Below are 17,527 nucleotides of genomic sequence, written 5' to 3'. Positions count from 1 at the left end.
CTGCTGATTTTCATCCAGCTCAACACGCTCCGACTCCGCAGAGGAAGAGGAAAGACCCGGCTCCACTGGCCCCGTGTCCTCACCTCCCCCAGCGCCATGCCCACCAGCCCCGGGGCAGCCCCGGGCGGGCCTACACACCAACCAGCTGCTTCAGTAATGGCCGCTCCACCACGTAGCGAAGGGTGTCACAGGCCTCCTCACATGGGTCCCTATACTACACCACAGGGAGGCCAGGGGCGCCCCAAGTCTCCCATTCTGCGGCGATACCACCTTCAGAGAGATAAATTGACCTACACCCTGCACACGTCAACTCAGGTCAGGTCCTGCTGCCAGAGGAGCAGGAAAAAAAAGAGGCTAGTTTTCAGAGCCTTTGGATTTGAGAATGGCACGTAAGGGACCGTGACCTGAAAACCAAGCAATGACAAGGACGGTGTCAATAGCAAAGGTGGATATTTGCCGAGTGCCCGCTATTGTATGCTGATCAGTTTACATATATTAATTTTCCCAATAACCCCATGAGATGCCATTTTTCAGATGAGGAAACTGGAGCTAGAGGTTGAGTGACTTATTCAAGGTCACAGAGCCAGGAGAAGACACGCACACACCCCTCCCTGATCCATGCTCTGAACACCACAAACTACAGTGACCCACCGGCAAGGTAGGGTGAGAGCCCAGAGTCCACTGGAACCGACCACACACCCCTGGAAGAGGTTCACAGCGGCTGCTCCAACGCCCTCAACGGGCGCCTACATGAGGTGCAGAGAGGCACGTATGTCTACTTTCAGAAAGATGGAACCCAGGAAGGTTCCTCCCTCTCTTCCTCTTCTCACAGCCCGGAAGACTTTCTGATACAGACCGCACGCACCTCCTGTTACCAATTCACTCTTCAAATCATCACAGTGTGGGCAATGAGGTAGGCGACTCAGAGCCCCAACTCAGGTACAGAGACGGCAGCGCACGGGCCAGCCTCCAAGGACAAAACCAGAGCCCTGACCCCGGAGGAGGAGATTCTAAGGTCTAAGTTTCCTAGGTGAAGGACTGAAAAAGGAAAAAGAAAAAAAAAAAAAAACTCCAGGAGTCCAAACGTGGCTCTTCCCTCCCCCTTGGGAACAGCAGGTATTAATAGCCACTGAGCCAGGCCTCTGCCCACAAGGGCAGTGTCTCTTGGAAGTAAAAGAGTTGGGCAGATCCAGCCAGAGTCACAAAGCTTGTACGTGACTGTGCCAAGCCCACTTTCCCATGCTTTCCCAAGCACACTGCTATCTGAAGAAGCACTTTTCCAACCTATGCAAAAAACAAATCTGCCTGGATTTCAATGGCAGCTGCGACATCTTGGAAAACGACAGAGCAAATAACAAACACCTCGAAAGATGAGGTGTAAGGAACTACTGTTCCTAAAGACCTTGACTCAGGCCCTTTCTAGCCGGCTGCCAAATCAGGCTGGAAAAGCTGATGCTGCCTGCAGCCTCACGGGCCAGCCTCTGCAGGGCGTGCGCAACAGCGGGCTTGTCAGGAGGCAGTTGGGTGACATCTGAAACGCAGCATCCTAATAAAGACCACTGAGGATCGACAAGCAAGAGAAGACATCAGAGGGTCTCTATTAAGGATGGTGAACAAGCCTCTCATTTTGGCCTGAAGCTTCTGTCCTATTATCTTTTGGGTGACATCTAAAGGTTCACAAACCAGTACGAAATATTCCACTATATTCTGCCCTTGCTTCTGTTTGTTCGAGTAACCCAGAAGGTGCCTGTTAATTTCAGCATGAAATGTTCTTCTCAGCAAAAGGCAGTGGTGGGATCCACTGACTTCCACTGGCAAACCCCAAGGCCACTCGTTCATTATTTCAGTCCAGGTTCCATATCCTCCCCATCTCTGGTTAGGACAATCGAGAGTCCACACGCCCCAGACACAAATCATAGTATTCCAACACCTTTTTTCTATCAATAACTCATAAGCATCATCTTTAAAAGGAATACTGTCAAAGTAGTCCTTTGATTCATTCCACAAATATTAACTGAGAGCCTCCTATCAGATCCGATTCTTCAGAATGTTCATGGGCAGATCCTCTTGAATTCCTCATCTCTAAAGTCCTGGGATTAAAATTACTTGGCTTATCCCAAAATACTGAAGAGACGTCCATATTCACGGATTGAAAGACAACAGTTAAGATGGCAGGACTCCCCAAAGTGGTCTGTAGATTCAATGCAGTCAAAATCCCAGCTGGAGTTTTCGCAGAAAGTGACAAACTGATCCTAAAATTCACATGGAAATGCAAGGGACCTGGAACAGCCAAAACAATCTTGAAAATGAAAAGTTGGGGCACTCATACTTCCTGATTTCAAAACTTTCTATGAAGCTACAGGAAACAAAACTGTGGTACTGGCATAAGGACACACATTCAGACCAATGGAATGGAACTGCAAGTCGGGGAATAAACCCTTACAATATTTGTGACCAACTGATTTAGAAAAGAGTGTCAAGACAATTTGGTGTGGGGGGAGAGGAGGGGGATGAGAGGAGAATCGTCTTTTCAGAGAATGGTGTGGGGATAAGTGGATATCCACATGCAAAAGAATAAAGTTGGGCCCCTACTTTATATGATATGCAAAACCAACTCAAAATTGGATTGAAGACCTAAGTGCAAGAGCTAAAACTATGAAATCATCAGCAGAAGAAAGCCTAAGGATAAAATCTTCATGACCTTAAACTAGGCAAGGGTTTCTTGGATATCACACCAAAAGCATAGGGGATAAAAGAAAGATAAACTGGGCCTCAAAATGTAAAACTTTTGTGCTTAAAACAGCACTATCAAGTGAAAAAGACCACAGAATGGGAGAAAATACTTGCAAATCATACATCTTGTAAGGAGCTAATGCCTAGAATATATAAAGAACTCTAACATCTCAAAAAAAAATCCCATTTTAAAATGGGCAAAGGATTTAAACAGATATTTCTCCAAAACAGACATACGAATGCACAATAAGCACTGTAGCCACCAGAGTATGTGATGTGCCCCGGAGACTCATTCATTAACCCCCTCACTCACACATTCTCCCACCCACCCACCCACCCATTTTCTGGCTGTGGATTACGTGCTGGAGGTAGTGCCAGGTGCTGGGACGACACAAATGAATAAGAGGGGTTCCCTGACAAAGGCACTCCAGCCTGTGGGGAGAAAGCCATGTAACCACATGACCACGGTGCAACACAATGACAAGAATAGCAAAAGCTAACATTTATCCAAGTAGTACTCTGTTCAATATTTGTATCAATAATCGATGACGTGGAGATTATTATCTCCATTTAGAAATGAGGAAACCGAGGCACTGCACAGTTAAGTAACCTGCCCAGTGTCATAGTGTCAATAAATGATAAGCCAAGGTATGAATGAACCCAGACGGTGGCTCTAAAGCCTGGAACCTGGCAGGCTAACCCAGAAGAAATGCCTCATCTTACTGGTAGGGAAAAGTGTCACAGTCACAGGAAGTGGTGACTACGGTGCGTCTTAGAGGGGAACTAGGACTCTGCAGGCCAGGGGTAGGGGTGGGGTTAGGGAGTAGATATTCTAGGCAGAAGGCAGAGCAAGATAGAGACATAAAACAACGCCGCACATTCAAGGAATAGCTTGATATGGCTGTTGGGAAAGAGTCCTGCGGTGGCAGGAAGGTGGTCCCTAGGGCTTTGGATGCTACATGAGAGAAATGGTGGCCCCGTAAGAGTAGTTCAAGGACCTTACAGGAGCAACATGACGGTATTCTGACAACAATGCGGGGAATGGCTATTTCTTGGGCGGTGGGCAAGATGACAGGCAGGAGGACAGTAGTCCAGGCTGAAGATTATGAAGGCATGAATAGAGGCACGGCAAGGATGAGAGGAGCGGTAACTCAGGAGATGCTTTAGAAGCAGACCCAGGGTTAGAAGACCTGGAGGCTGAGTGAACAATGGGTCTGCAAGCAGGAAGAGTCCTGGAAAACTTGGAGATTTCTGGATTGGCCAACAGGAGAACAAAGAGTTGAGGGCTGGAGAGAGAACAATGACTCCTCGAGGAATGACACGTGGAATCTGAGGGACCCATGGGACGGACATCCAAGGAAGGCGGCCAGCAGGCAGGAGGGAGAGAGCTGATATATATGTATATACACAGCTGAGAATCGACATCACATACAGTTAAACTAGTTAAGTCCCTGATGGTGTCCAAGGAGAATAGGCAGAGTCAAAAGAGGGTCCTGGACAATTACCTTCAAGACTAAAAACATCTAAGGCCAGGTGACAAAGAGAAACCTGCCTTGGAATGACCAGAATGGCAGGAAAAGCAGCAGAAGGTGTGGCATCACGGAAGGGAGTGGGCTCGAGTTTCATCTGTCAAGCGGAGTCAGTGAGAAAAACAGTAAAACGTGGGGGGATGTTTTCACAATTAAGATAGTTCCATGTTTCCCACCAAACTACCCCTAACAGTAGCACACTGACACTTAGCCCCACAAGGGGGTGCCCCCCAAAACGTCAAGGGAGTCCTTTGTCATGCTAATGTTGCATTCTACTGCAATAAGAGATTTATTTCAATATGACATATGTTCCCAAATCTTCAAGCATAATGGATATCCCAGGAAAAGCTGGATTTCAGCAGCACTGCGTGGAGGGGTGGGGGTTAACACATACCTGTAGACCCCAGGGGGGGCTTCAGTTTGTTTATATGCTGAGGGTAAGGAGCCAGAGAATAAAAACACAAGAGCCACCAGAAACCCAGGGGATGGGAGGACCTCTGGAGAGTCTGAGGGAAGCTCAGGACCTTTTCTCCAGGAAAACGCATGGGTACAAAGTCACAAAACTTTTGCGTATAATTCCAGGAATGTCTTAAAATGTCACTATTTAAGAAGCTATAATGACTTAACACAGTGGTTAGGGCTGCATGAATTTCTGAAAGATTTTCTTCTTTATAATTTCCTAATTATCATTTTTACAATTCTCAATATGCAATAATCATTTTTATAGAAAAAAAGGAATAAAGCTATTTTCACTTCCGGGGTTAAAAATAAACAAGATGGAACAAGAATTCTTCTCACTAACAAGCCCCTCTTTAAGGGGCATCTCCTCAAACTGAAAAGCAGAGCTGAAGAGTTTTCAGGCACATTCTGCAGTGGAGAAGCAAATGAAGTCGATGGGAGAAGGCCCAGCCAAAGATGAGCATTGGCAAAGCGCACGCGAGGGGTCTCCTCCCACCCACTCCTTCACTCTGGTGCCGAAGTCCCGACATCAGGAGAAGGGCAAACCCAGGCTGCTGTGGGAAAGCATGGGGTAGACAGGCCAGCCCAGCTGAACAGGCCTAAGGAAGCCTGATGTGGCCCAGGTCTGGACCCCAGCCTCGGGTGGGGACGAGAGAAGTGCACACTTACGGAGCAGCATGCAAAATTCTGATGAGGGGTGAGGGGGTTCTAGGCACAGCTGCAGGGAAGGACAAGGCTACAGGAACCTCCCAACAGGGCCTCCCCTGGGTCATCTCATGCAGCAGGTGGGTATACACCTGCACGCCCACACTCTCACACCTCAGGAAGGGGCTCTCCTTCTGTGCCGGGTCGGGTGGAAGCGGGCAACTCACGCCCCCGAGCCCTACTGGAAGGAGACTTAGAGAAGAGTGGGGTCTAGAGCCTGCGAACTGGAGACTCCAGAGACTGCGTGTTGTCTCGTGTGGAATACACAACTGCCTTTAAGGTGACTAGAGGAAGCCACTCTTCTTCGGGCAATCCCGGGGCTAAGGAAACTGGTCAGGAAAGGGTGGAGGGAGGCCACCTGCAGTAAGACACAGCCTGGAGTGTCCCCTGTGCAGGTTTCCTTAGCGCACAACCATCTTCTCTGTTGAGACTGTGGGAAAAACCTGCTGCCTGTTGACCTGGCTTAGAGGTCATCTCAATGCACCTGAGTGGAAAAAATCATCTTAATGTGAACGGGGCGACTTTGAGCACTGTTGCTACCAAGTCCAAGTGCCACAACCCGGCCAACTGAAGTGAGCAGGAGGGAAACAAAATCTGGCTCCCGGGGACACAGGTCCTCTTGATGAGATCGACCTCTCTCTCAGCAGTAGCAGGACCTGAAAACGTGTGTTTAAGCCCAGAGACATACTAAGTCTCATCTTATAGTGTCAAAGATTGTATCTACTACAGGCCATGGGGTGTGGCCAAATTAAAAAAACAAACAAAACAAAATAGGTACCAGAAACCTCAATCCTGAAACACCAAAGTGCAGTCAATCCTGAAGAAGAGTCTTGCAAGTGCCTTATGAATAACTAGATGCCCCAGAAATGATAAACTGTAGGCAGGGAGACGGTAGACCCGAAATGAACCGAAACTTCCAAACCAAGAGAGAGGTGCGAACCAAGTGGCAAGAACACGAGAGCCATTCATTCGCGGGCTGTGCCACAGACTTGATAAAAGTTCCCGGCCCCCAAACGGCTTGGGTCGTCTCTGGGTTAACCCAATCCATAAAACCTGTGAGATTCAGGAATATCTCCTAAAGTACACGTGCCTGGAAGATGTCCAGTGAAACTGAGAAAACAATACAATTTAACTTCATCTCTGTTACATAAAACCACTTAATAACTTGTGCGAAATGACTTAAGTGTAGCACAGACAGTACTTCCTCAATCACGCCTAATGGAAAGAAAAAACGTTCCTACATCTAGGCCTGAACTCTCCGAACATCTTAACCCCACGGAGGACGTGCTCCCAGGATTATAAGCAAGCATCGTATTCGCCTCGTCCCGCGCCCACAGGACAACTCAACCCTCCGACGCTTAATTCCTTGGACGAGTCTCCGTCGCCTGTGTCCTGTTTTAAATACTGAGCAGACTATACTTCCTAAAACCTCCACTTTCTTCTCCCGCTTCCTACACACGCATCTTCCCGTAGTCAATTCACACCGTAAACACACCCAGGGCTTTGTTTTATACAAAGATTTCTCCCCCCGCCACCCCCGGTCCCAAGAGAGGTTGTTTTCCCCTCTAAACCCAACCCAGGCCAAAAGCTGCCATCTGGGGTCACGGCTTCCTCCCGCCGCCGCCGCCGCCGCCGCGGAGCGCACTCGCCGGGTTCCGGATCCCCCGCGCCGGCCGAGGCTCGCACCCCTTCCTGTCTCCGTCAGCCCACGGCGGGCGCGCGGCACCCAGACAAAAGCTCGGGCCGTCGGGCCCACGGGCCCCGGGCCGCCCACCCTCCCGGCCGCCGCGTCCTTCAGCCCAGAGGCCGAGCGTCCCGGTGCAACTTTGCAAACGAAAAGGAAGGAGGCGCCGGCGCCCGCAGGTCCGGGTGCGCCCGCGGCAGCCGTCACGCGCGTGGGCCGCGGGCGAGGGCGCGAGGGGAGGGTGAGGCGCGCCCCTGCCGCAACTTGCCCGCGGGCCCTGGCCCGCGCCCGGCAGGGCCGGCCCGACGGCCAGGCCCACATTGTCCCCGCGGCTCGGCCGGCCACCCTCACGCACAGCCGCTCGCACACGCCCCCTGCCCCGGCCAGCTGCGGGGCCCACGGCGCCCGCCGGCCTGCCGCGCTCCTCCACGCCCCGCTCGGGCCCGGCCCTGGCGGCCCCGCCGGCGGCGGCTGCAAAACTTTCTCCTCATCGCGGCGGAGCGACGTCGCGACCGCCCTGGGCGCGTCAGTCGGTCGGTCGGGAGGTCGGGTGGCGCGTCCCTCCCTCAGCCCCACCCCGGGCCCCCGACCTGGTCCGGCTCCGATTCATAGTCGTCGTCCTCGGCGCTCACGGACATGGCCATGGCTCATGGTGGGCCCAGGCTCGCGCGCGCTGACATGGCTGGAGCGCCGCCGCCGCCGCCGCCCGCCCGGAGCAGGCTCGGCTCGCCCTGGCTCGGGCTCGGGCTCGGGCTCGGGCTCCGGCTCCCGCTGCCGCGAGGAGGGAGCCGCGCCGCGCGCCTCGCACGCCCGCGCGGGAGGGGGCGGGGAGGGGCCGGCGGGGGGAGGGCCGGGGCGTTCATGCATATGCATGAGGCGAGCCAGGAAGGGGCTGGCCCCCCGGGCCGGCGGGCCAATGGCGCGGCCGCGGCGCTTGGGCCGCACACAAAGGGAGCCCGGCCTGCGGTGACACAGGGGCGGGCCCGCCGAGGGCGGCCCCTCGCGGCTGGCGCTCCGGGACTGGGGCTGCGTGGGGGCGTGCCCCGTGCCCCGCCCGGCCCGCGCGCCGCGGGATGCACATGGGTGGCTGCACGCCACCGCCAATCTAACAGGAAATGTACGCCCGACCTGGGGTGGGGTCTTTTGTGTCCTGCGGGGCGTCTCGCGGGAGACCCGGGGAGCACGGGCCACGCGACGCCAGGCACGGGTCCCTGTGCCCCCAATGGCTGGCACCCTGCCTCCCGGATTTGCACAAGCTCTGGGAGCAGGACCGAATGTCCGCGAACCCGGAGTCCCGTATGCGGAGCTTACAGGCCCGCTGGCCTAAATAGAGTCTGGGGGCCCAGTTTTCCCAGACTCGGACAGTTGGGTTGGGCCGGTCCTCTGTCGCCGCCCTCTCTGTCCTCAGACTTGCCTTTCCAGGTCGAGAGGGAATTAGCGTAAAAAGTGGGGTAGTGCAGATGGGAGTGCAGATCGAGCTGGCTTGGAGGCGGCTGCAGAGAAGCCCTGAATGTACTCTCCCCCCAGGTGGGGGCCCCACCCTCCTGGACCGGAATCTCTCCTTCTCGCGGTGCCCAGGAGTCTAACTGGAAGGGTTGAGGGGGCTGCAGGCCAGAGCCCAGTTCTCCTAGGACACTGACAACCCCGGAGGCTGGCCTAGAAGGTCTGGTTTTCTACATTCTTAAACTGTAAAGGTTCCTAGTGCTTACTCCAAAAGCACTTTCTCCACTTCTGCAGAAAATTGTTACTGTAAACCCAGATTGAGATTTTTTTTTTTTTAATGTCTTTGGGGCACTTATGCCTGCAGCCCTTACTTTGGAGGAGGAGCTCCGACCATTAGCTAAAGTGATCAATGCTGTCTGTTACAAACGTCAAAACCATAGCTGATGGCAAGTTAAGGAGCAGGACCACACAGCTGAGCAGCTGGCATGCTTATCATCTAACTAGAAATGTCCGAGGCAACACTAAACATGAATACCCGTACCTGCTCAGACTCATCTGTAACATGGGAAGGTTTGCCTAACAGAGGGATGGATGATCTCCCATAAAGAAATCAGAGGCTTTCCCAAGAAAAAGCCCCTTTGCTGTGAAATCTGGATCAACTCTGCAATGTTGTCCAACCATTATTCATGCTCAGACCACTAGCTCCAAAATCCACTGTAAGAACAGAAGGGACCCACAGGCAGGTCATGGCCTGGGCTTTCAAAGAAGGCAGAAAGTGTGGCAGAGAACTTGTAAATAAAACTCAGGAGGCTTCTAGCAGGGAGTCCCCACAGGAGTGCATAAACAGCGATGTCAGTTTTACTGAGTGGATTTTAAAGTCTGTCTGAAATGTACACACCCACTGACACTATGCGGGGAGAAAACCTCAGCAGACTTACTCTTTATAGAAACATATCGGTTCTGAGTTTCTTAAATTTTTCACAATCCACTCAGGGTTAACAACAAAACAAGCAAAAGAATACCCCCCATACATTTCATCCCCAAAGGATTCAGCTTTGCAAAAGCTACCTTGTCAGGACTGAAGTCTTTATCTCAGGATGTCTTAGGGGACACTACCCAGTAAGAAGCCCCTTAATGGATAGGGAGAGACTGATAAAAAGCTAATCATGCTCTCACTTCATTGTAATTGGTCAAAACTGTAAGGGTACAGAGATACCCAAATAACATAGCATCAAGAGACAAGTAAGGGAGAAGGACTTTTGAAGGTCTCTCTCATTATGTACCAGGAGTGCAAGCTTATTTAAACTTGCCTTTGGGCTGATTTCTTTTGCAAACTCTCAAAAGCTCACTTCTGTATTTAAGAAAGTAAAAAGACAGTTCTCAATTATGGCTCATAGAAGAGAACGGGAAAGTGTTGATAAACAGAAGCTGTAGCTAACACAAACTTCCTTCTGTCATATCATTTCAGAGCTAGAAGGGGCCTTGCCAGATCCCCTTATTTCACAGGTGAGGAAATGGAGGCCCAAAGAAAACTACAAAAGAGCTCTCCAGCCCACGGCCCCTCACAACACGATCCAGAGACCCTCTGGGAATCCAGACAATAGCAGCAGCTAAGATTTACGAAAAACCATGGTTGAAGGGCTAGACTGGTGCTAAGTGTGCTGTAGCTATTATCTCATTTATTCCTTAAACAGCCCCATCTCGTATGTAGCATTGTTCATCTATTTTACAGATGAGGAAACTGAGGCACGTCGCTGCTAGGAAATGAAAGGACTTAGATTTGAACCCTCGGGCAGTTGGAGGCTGGAGCCTGGACTGTCAATCATACCACTCTGATGCCTGACACCAGACACAAGACCGGAACATGCCAAATGAGCAGCTGCAATAATCCAAATGAACAACGTCAACTTACATGACCTGTCCCTTACTAAATCTTGGACATTCTGTATTCTCTGTTGAAATTCAATTTCAGGACAGGTATGTAGATAGGGTTTTGGTAACCAAACTGCGGGCTGAATGCTCTGTTGGGGGCTGCAGGGGGATGGAGCATGTCTGGAAGTAGGAAGCCAGAACTAAGACATGAGTATGTGGTGGGTTCTCTCCAAAGGTTAAGAAGGCAGCTCTGGCCGGCCACTATCTGAACACCTCTAAAAAATTCCTCTTCTGACATTTGCGAGGAGCTTCCCACTCCTCTCCTTTACTCTGTCAAGTTTCCTTTAGCTAATTGGTACAATCATCCAACATTTGTTTTGTATTAATAGTGTGCCGGACTGTATATCAAATGCATCACACCAGCCCTTGCCCAATAGAATTGCCACCTTAAATTTTAGCATTGACATCGTGCCTGAGGCTCGTCTTTTCTCCCTCTCGTCATCATCTTTGAGTGACCTGGAGAACTGAACTCTCTCCCAGCTCCACTTAGCCTAGGCTTCCTTTCTTAGAAAGTGCTCCCCAAAGCTGATGCCACCGGGCAGTTGGCACTTGCCCTGAGCCAGGAGGATCCAGAATTTTCACCAAGTGGTGAGGACATCAAAACCGGTGGAAGCCAAGTCCGCCTCCGTCAGTCATCACTCACTTCCCTGCCTTCTCTGAGTGTCAGCCAATTTTCTGGTCTGCCTATCAGATCGTGAGACACCAGGAAAGACGGACCCCTTTCTGCGGAGAGATTTTGCCCAGACTTAGCCACCTAAGGGTGCTGCAGGTTGTCCCAGGGTGGGAACAGGCAGAAAGAGAAGGTAAAAGGACAAGGGAAGCCATCCTCTCTCTCCATCCCCAATTCCAAGAACGGGAAGGGAAAAGGGCAGATTGGGCAAGTGGCCCCTGGACTCTGTTTCCTTAGACTGAGAGTTTCTCCTGAATGTGGCCCCTTTCCTGGTGCCCCTGTCACAAAGGGCATGGCTACAGCCTGGGAACATTACCTTCCAGAGGATCAGGGTAGGAAAAGATAATGGATTCTCTGTGTCCAGACCAGTAATTGGCTGGTACACTCCTGAACCAAGGGACCCCTTTTGTCAACGTGCCCCTAAGAAGGGAACAGAAATGACAGAGTAGGCATGCAAAGGGTTGCTTCCTAATGCCAGTAATAATTTATACTTAACAAGCAATAGAGAATGCATGCTTCAGTTAGTTTACTATTATTTTACCATTTGTCTCTCTGTTCTTCAATAGGTTTTTTTTCTCCCTTAGTAGCAAAAGGAGGTCTTTTGGAGAATTATTTTTCTAATAAAATGTAAGTAAGAGGAATTTTTGCAGTGTCACATAGCAACTTAGGACTGATTCCAGGATTGCCTGGATAAAACCATGGTTCAAAGAGTGACTTTATGACAGACAAAGGGCTGCAGTGATTTCTGTTAATTACTAATTATTTAATTGCTTTTGTTATTTAATTACTAATGTAATTTAACTGCTTTTTATTTTTCCCAGGAAAGGCATTCCACCAGCATTTAAAAACCACGTATACTGGTCATAGGGGTCCTTTAAACAGACCAAGCTTTCTGTTAAATGGCCTTCGTCTCCTAATAATGTCTCCTTACATTACCAAAATCAACCAGTAAATACCATGTTTCCCCAAAAATAAGACCGGGTCTTATATTAAGGTTTGCTCCAAAAGACTCATTAGGGTTTATATGTTCAGGGGATGTCACTGAGGAAAATCATGCTAGGGCTTATTTTCTGGGTAGGTCTTATTTTTGGGGAAACACGGTATTCACATTCACTGGAAGATTTGTGATGGTGTATAGGACTTTTTTATTATTATTATTAAATTTATTGGGGTGACAATTGTTAGTAAATTTACATAGATTTCAGGTGTACAATTCTGTATTACATCATCTATAAATCCCATTGTGTGTTCACCACCCAGAGTCAGTTCTACTTCCATCACCATATATTTGATCCCCCTTACCCTCATCACCTACCCCCCACCCCCGACTTTTTTTTTTTTTAATTAACTAGTTTAACAGGTGAATGGCACTGATTCCAAGAAATGTTTTCCCACCATCCACCCCATTTCCAGTTCATTCGCTGACCTTAGAAAGTTACTTCCCTTCTTTATTTCCCTAAAAAAATCCAGGCTAAGGCTGAGTGCTCAGACAATCTGGACGAGACAAATGGTTTCACTTTACAAACACCCCCTAACACACCAACTCCAGAAACTATAAGGGACTAAAAATACATGAAATACCAGCGTAATTCCAGCCTATAACCAAGACTTTTAGAATTTAAAAATACTCCTCGTAACAAGACCAGATCTCCTCCTGGGTTTCCTGGTACCGGAGCACCTATCACGGAATACCTATCGCGTTGTGAATCCCACCATCCTCCAAAGACAAACTTCGGAGAAACAGGATGTAAAGTGCTGGGTGTGGATCTTAGACTCAAAAGAAAAGACCAAATACAAAGATTAGTCAAAAGGGGATGATGAAGCAGACGGTAAAGGAGTAAAAGTATGTTCGTCATTGACAGCAGCTCTCTCTGTTCACAAGGGCCAAAATGTGGAGACAACCCGAATTCCATCCAGCGATGAAAAGATATAATGGGGTCCATCCACACAAAGGAATCTTACTCAGCCATAAAAAGGGATGTGACACATGCTACAATGTACAAAAACCTTGAAAACATGATGCTGAGTGCAGGAAGCCAGTCACAAAAGGCCACATAGTATACGATTTCATTTATAGGAGATGTCCAGAATAGGTAAATGCACAGAGACAGAAAGCAGATTAGTGGGTGCCGGGGGGAGTGGGGAGTGACTGCTACAGGGTACAGGCTTTCTTTTTGGAGTGACAAAAATATCTTGGAATTTAGATAGAGGTGATGGTTGCACAACATCATGAATGTACTAAATGCCACCGAACTGTACACTTAAAATGATTAATTTTATGGTAGTTGAATTTTACCTAAATAAAAATGTGTGTGTGGTACCAAAAAAAATTTACACACATTTTAAGAAAGGAAAACTGTATTAAAATTGTAATACTCAATATATACCGGTAACAAGATGAATATGAGTCCCCCTTGACTTCTGCAATGACAAGAGGTGCTCAAAGTGGTTACCATCGGCGTCCAGACACTTCTGATGACGGCGAACTACTGCTTGAGCAACGTTGACCAAAGTGTCCAACTGTATACATTTGTTTTGGCACCCCCGGTATATCAGCCATCACTTAATAGTGATCTTAGTTCATTCCTATCCCTAGAAGGTAACCTGTTGGGAATGTTTGCCCTAAACCCTGGGGCATGTTGAAACTAACCAAACCAAACAGATAGTTGAACCACCTCTTCAATGGGCTGCTAACAGTCACTGTGGGGGCTGATAGGCTCTGACAAACTTTAATGCCTTTCACTTTCACAGGGATGCAGGCCTGACAAATGCACATTTGTGCAGGTTGGAGTGGCTAGGGGAATAGTTTGCATCTCTCTCTCTCTCTCTCTCTCTCTCCTGCTAGGGGCCTCTCTTGATTTAGTCTTGCTTTTCTTTCAAAGTGGCTCATCTCCAGCCGGCCAATTTTCCTTCAAAATCCCCCTGGATCTATGAAAATCCATGAGTTTATCATGACACTCAAAATAGAAAAAGATGACAAAACTCATCTGTCACCATTTGAAGCTGCCATTAAACCGACTTCTTACTTTGAAAATGGGTCTGTAAAGGGAAAGAATTAGCGTGCATGCTACCTTTTCAGGAGGAACGGTATTTAAGGGCAGCCCTGATAGATGAGGGGCAGCTCTGGGCAAGAAAGGCAGCCAATTCATAGGGGCGGGACGATACGCCTGAAAGCTTCATTCAGCATCTCCTGATAAAACTATTGATACAGGAAAGAATGATCAATGAGCGATGAAACTGTCAGTGAATGGTGGAGGGAAGCAGGGGGACAAACGCATCCCCTTCCAGATTGTTCTTCAGAGGAAAGAGCGACCAACATAAGGGAATTAGACCACCACCACCACTCTAATCCAGTAACTGTGATATTTAGCTTTAATCTAACCAACCCTCTAGCTCAGAGGTGTCCAAACTTTTTTCACCAAGGGCCATATGCGGTAAAATACACAAACAGCCGGGCCACTCACTCGAGGTGAAGTATGTATTGCCTCACCTGGTTTATTTAAGTAAACTAAATCAATCAGCCTACAGCACTGCTTTTCATGAATGGGATTTTTTTTTAGAACAAAAAAGGTTGGCAGTTCATTCTCAAAACAGCTGCCTCTGATTGCTTCTGGATGGTGGTCCTTCTTGACAGACCTGGCGGGGGTGAGGATATAAAATAAAGTATATACTATTTTTCAAGCTTATTATGTAAATAAGTTTGGATTGTAAACAGATCAACTAATATTTGTTTTAAAAATGCTATCAACATAAAATGATTACATTTATTAAGTAATAGGGCTTAATAACACATGGAACATGTAATATATTTTGAACTCAGGGGAACACGGTTGCGCTCAGTGGGAAAAATGAAGTTGCACTTTGGCCTGCAGGATTGCTGGCAGGTCCGGAGTCAGTTTTTCGGTTGACATGCAAAGGACGTCACAGAGATGGTCGTTGGTCATTTTGGTTCTCAGTCTGCTTTTGTTCAGCCTCATCAGAAAAAATGTTTGTTCACATATGTATGTTAAGCCGAACAGACTCATCATTCTTTTTGCGTGGAGTCTCATCAGAGGAAACTTGGCTTCTTCCAAGCTCCAGCAGAAGTCAGGTAAGGAGAGAAGCTGATGTTGATTCTTCAGAGAATCATCACACTGCAGTTCTATAAGTTCTAATTGCAGACTCTCTTCCACTTCTGCATTTATCATGAAGGGAGTCGCGAACAGCTTGATATCGTTCTCAATGGTAGAGAAATCTTGGAAGCACTGAGAAAATTCTGTCATGAGAGATGTGATCACAGACATATATTTCCCCTTTTTATCAGAGAGATCGGCCTGTGGAAACGCAGATCTGATTTCGGACAGTGTGGGGAAGTGCGCGACATTGAAGGTGCGCAACAGTGCCTCAAACAGTCGGAGCTTCACACAGAATGCTTTCCTGTGTGCGTGAAGCTGGGGTACGAGTTGGTCTTTGCCTTGTAGGTTTTTGTTGAGTGTGTTGAGGTGTTCAGTGAGATCAACTGAAAACGCCAGGTCTGCCAACCATACAGGGTCACTCAGCTCGTGAAGAGGTCGGTCCTTTTCTTTCAAAAACTGGTCGATCTCTGATCTCAGAGAATAAAACCGCCAAAGCACGGAGCCACGACTTGGCCAGCGCACTTCTGAATGGTAGAGCAGGCCCCCATATTCAGCATCAACGTCAGGTAAGAAAGTTTGAAATGCTCTGTGGTAGAGTGCTTGTACTCGAATTATGTTTATCATTTTTACAACAGTGTTCATCACGTCGCTGAGCTGTACCGTCTTGGCACAGAGTGCTTGTTGGTGGGTGATACAGTCCACTTTACCTGCCTCCCCTCCGCTCTCCTGCACCTTGGCGCACACCAGAGGCCATTCCTTTGCGCTCGCCTGTCACAGCTGGAGCGCCATCCATTGTAACTCCACACAACTTGTCCCATTTAAGTCCTATCTTGTCAATTGCATTTGACACAGCTTCAAAAACGTCTTTACCCGTTGTTGTGGTATTTAGACTGCTGAGATCAAGCAGCTCCTCCGCAACGCAAAAGTTATTGTCAACTCCCCGCAAAACAACGAATAACTGGGCGGTATCTGTGGCGTCTATGCTCTCATCACGTGCAATGGAGTAGAAATCAAAAGCATACGTTTTGTATGACAGTTGATGTTTTATGTTGGCTGACAAGTGTTCGATTCACAGCACAACTCTGTTTCTTGATAGGCTAACGATGTCGAATTCTTGACTTTTTTCTGGGCACATTATTCCTGCGACTTTAGTGAGGCACTGTTTTATAAATTCACCATCTGATAAAGCCTTCCCACGCTGGGTAATGAGTTGAGCCACCTCATGGCTGGCTATTGTGGCATTTTCTTGAGTTTTTTTGGCACAGGAAAAATACTGTTGTTGAGCTAGCAAGATAGTTGTCATCGGCTTAACCTTCTGTTCTCGTTCCACACCAGTGTAGGACATGTAGGTCTGATGTTTGGTTTCGTAGTGTCGTCTTACATTGTACTCCTTCATCACTGCGACACTCTCATTACAAATCAAACACACACACTTCCCCTTGACTTCCATAAAGAAGTATTCATTTTCCCACCGTGCCTGAAATTTTCTACATTCACTTGCTATCTTGTGTTTCTTTGGTGTTGTCATTTTCAGTGCGCTGTGGCAAAACTTTTCCTTCCTTAATTTTGTTTTGCAGAGGAACTGCCTTGATCAACTCAGTAGCTCCACCTAGAGTTAAAACCAAGAAATGCAATACCGCCAGGTTTCAAGTGCGGGCCATATTCTGGTATATTTTTGGAATTTGCTGCGGGCCAATTAAAAATGGATCGCGGGCTGCAGTTGGCCCCACGGCCGTAGTTTGGACACCCCTGCTGTAGAGCTAATGTCTAATTTACAGGTATTGTAAGAAAAAGGGAAAACGATAAATGACACCACAAGGAAGTAATCAGATGCATGCATAAAGTGGCATATTCTGCAGGACAAATGGTTCCATATTCTGTACAAATCACTGTCCTGAGAAACGTCTAAATTAAAAGAGAGAATTAAGGACAGATTCAATGTGGCGGTCCTGGTTTGGATCCGGGTTTGCTCAAAGCAGCTGTAAGGATAATTTGGGAAATCGGAGTATTACCAGACATTGGATGGCATTAAGGAATTATAAATTTTGCTAAGTGCAATACCATTATTTTGGCTATGTAGAAAACATTCTTCTTTTTCAGAGATGTAAACCTAAGTATTAAGGAGTAGAACGTCATGATGTCTATATTTCTTTAAAAATAATTCAGCGTAAAAACTAAAGTGAGTTAAAAAGAAATAACAGGGCCAGGCCGGTGGCTCAGGCAGTTAGAGCTCCATGCTCCTAACTCCGAAGGCTGC

General features: G+C 48.2%; 1 protein-coding gene across 4 annotated transcripts in view; it reads right to left on the bottom strand.

Annotated features, from left to right (window-relative positions):
• Positions 1–17,527, bottom strand: part of KDM2B (lysine demethylase 2B) — a 109,007-nt gene that overhangs the window by 21,345 nt on the left and 70,135 nt on the right. Inside the window, exon 1 of one of the 4 annotated variants that reach the window (XM_081036730.1) lies at positions 7,701–7,931. The exons of the other annotated variants lie outside the window; for them this stretch is intronic. Within the exon in view, the coding sequence (XP_080892856.1) occupies positions 7,701–7,754 (54 nt within the window). The 5' untranslated portion in view covers positions 7,755–7,931. Of the gene's footprint in view, positions 1–7,700; positions 7,932–17,527 lie in introns of those variants that run through there. 4 annotated transcript variants of the gene reach the window in all.

Source organism: Rhinolophus hipposideros (assembly GCF_964194185.1).
Source record: "Rhinolophus hipposideros genome assembly, chromosome: 24".
NCBI classification, from domain to species: Eukaryota; Metazoa; Chordata; class Mammalia; order Chiroptera; family Rhinolophidae; genus Rhinolophus; species Rhinolophus hipposideros.
The sequence above is the reverse complement of the archived record's forward strand: the minus strand, read 5'-3'. Positions and strand labels throughout refer to the sequence as shown.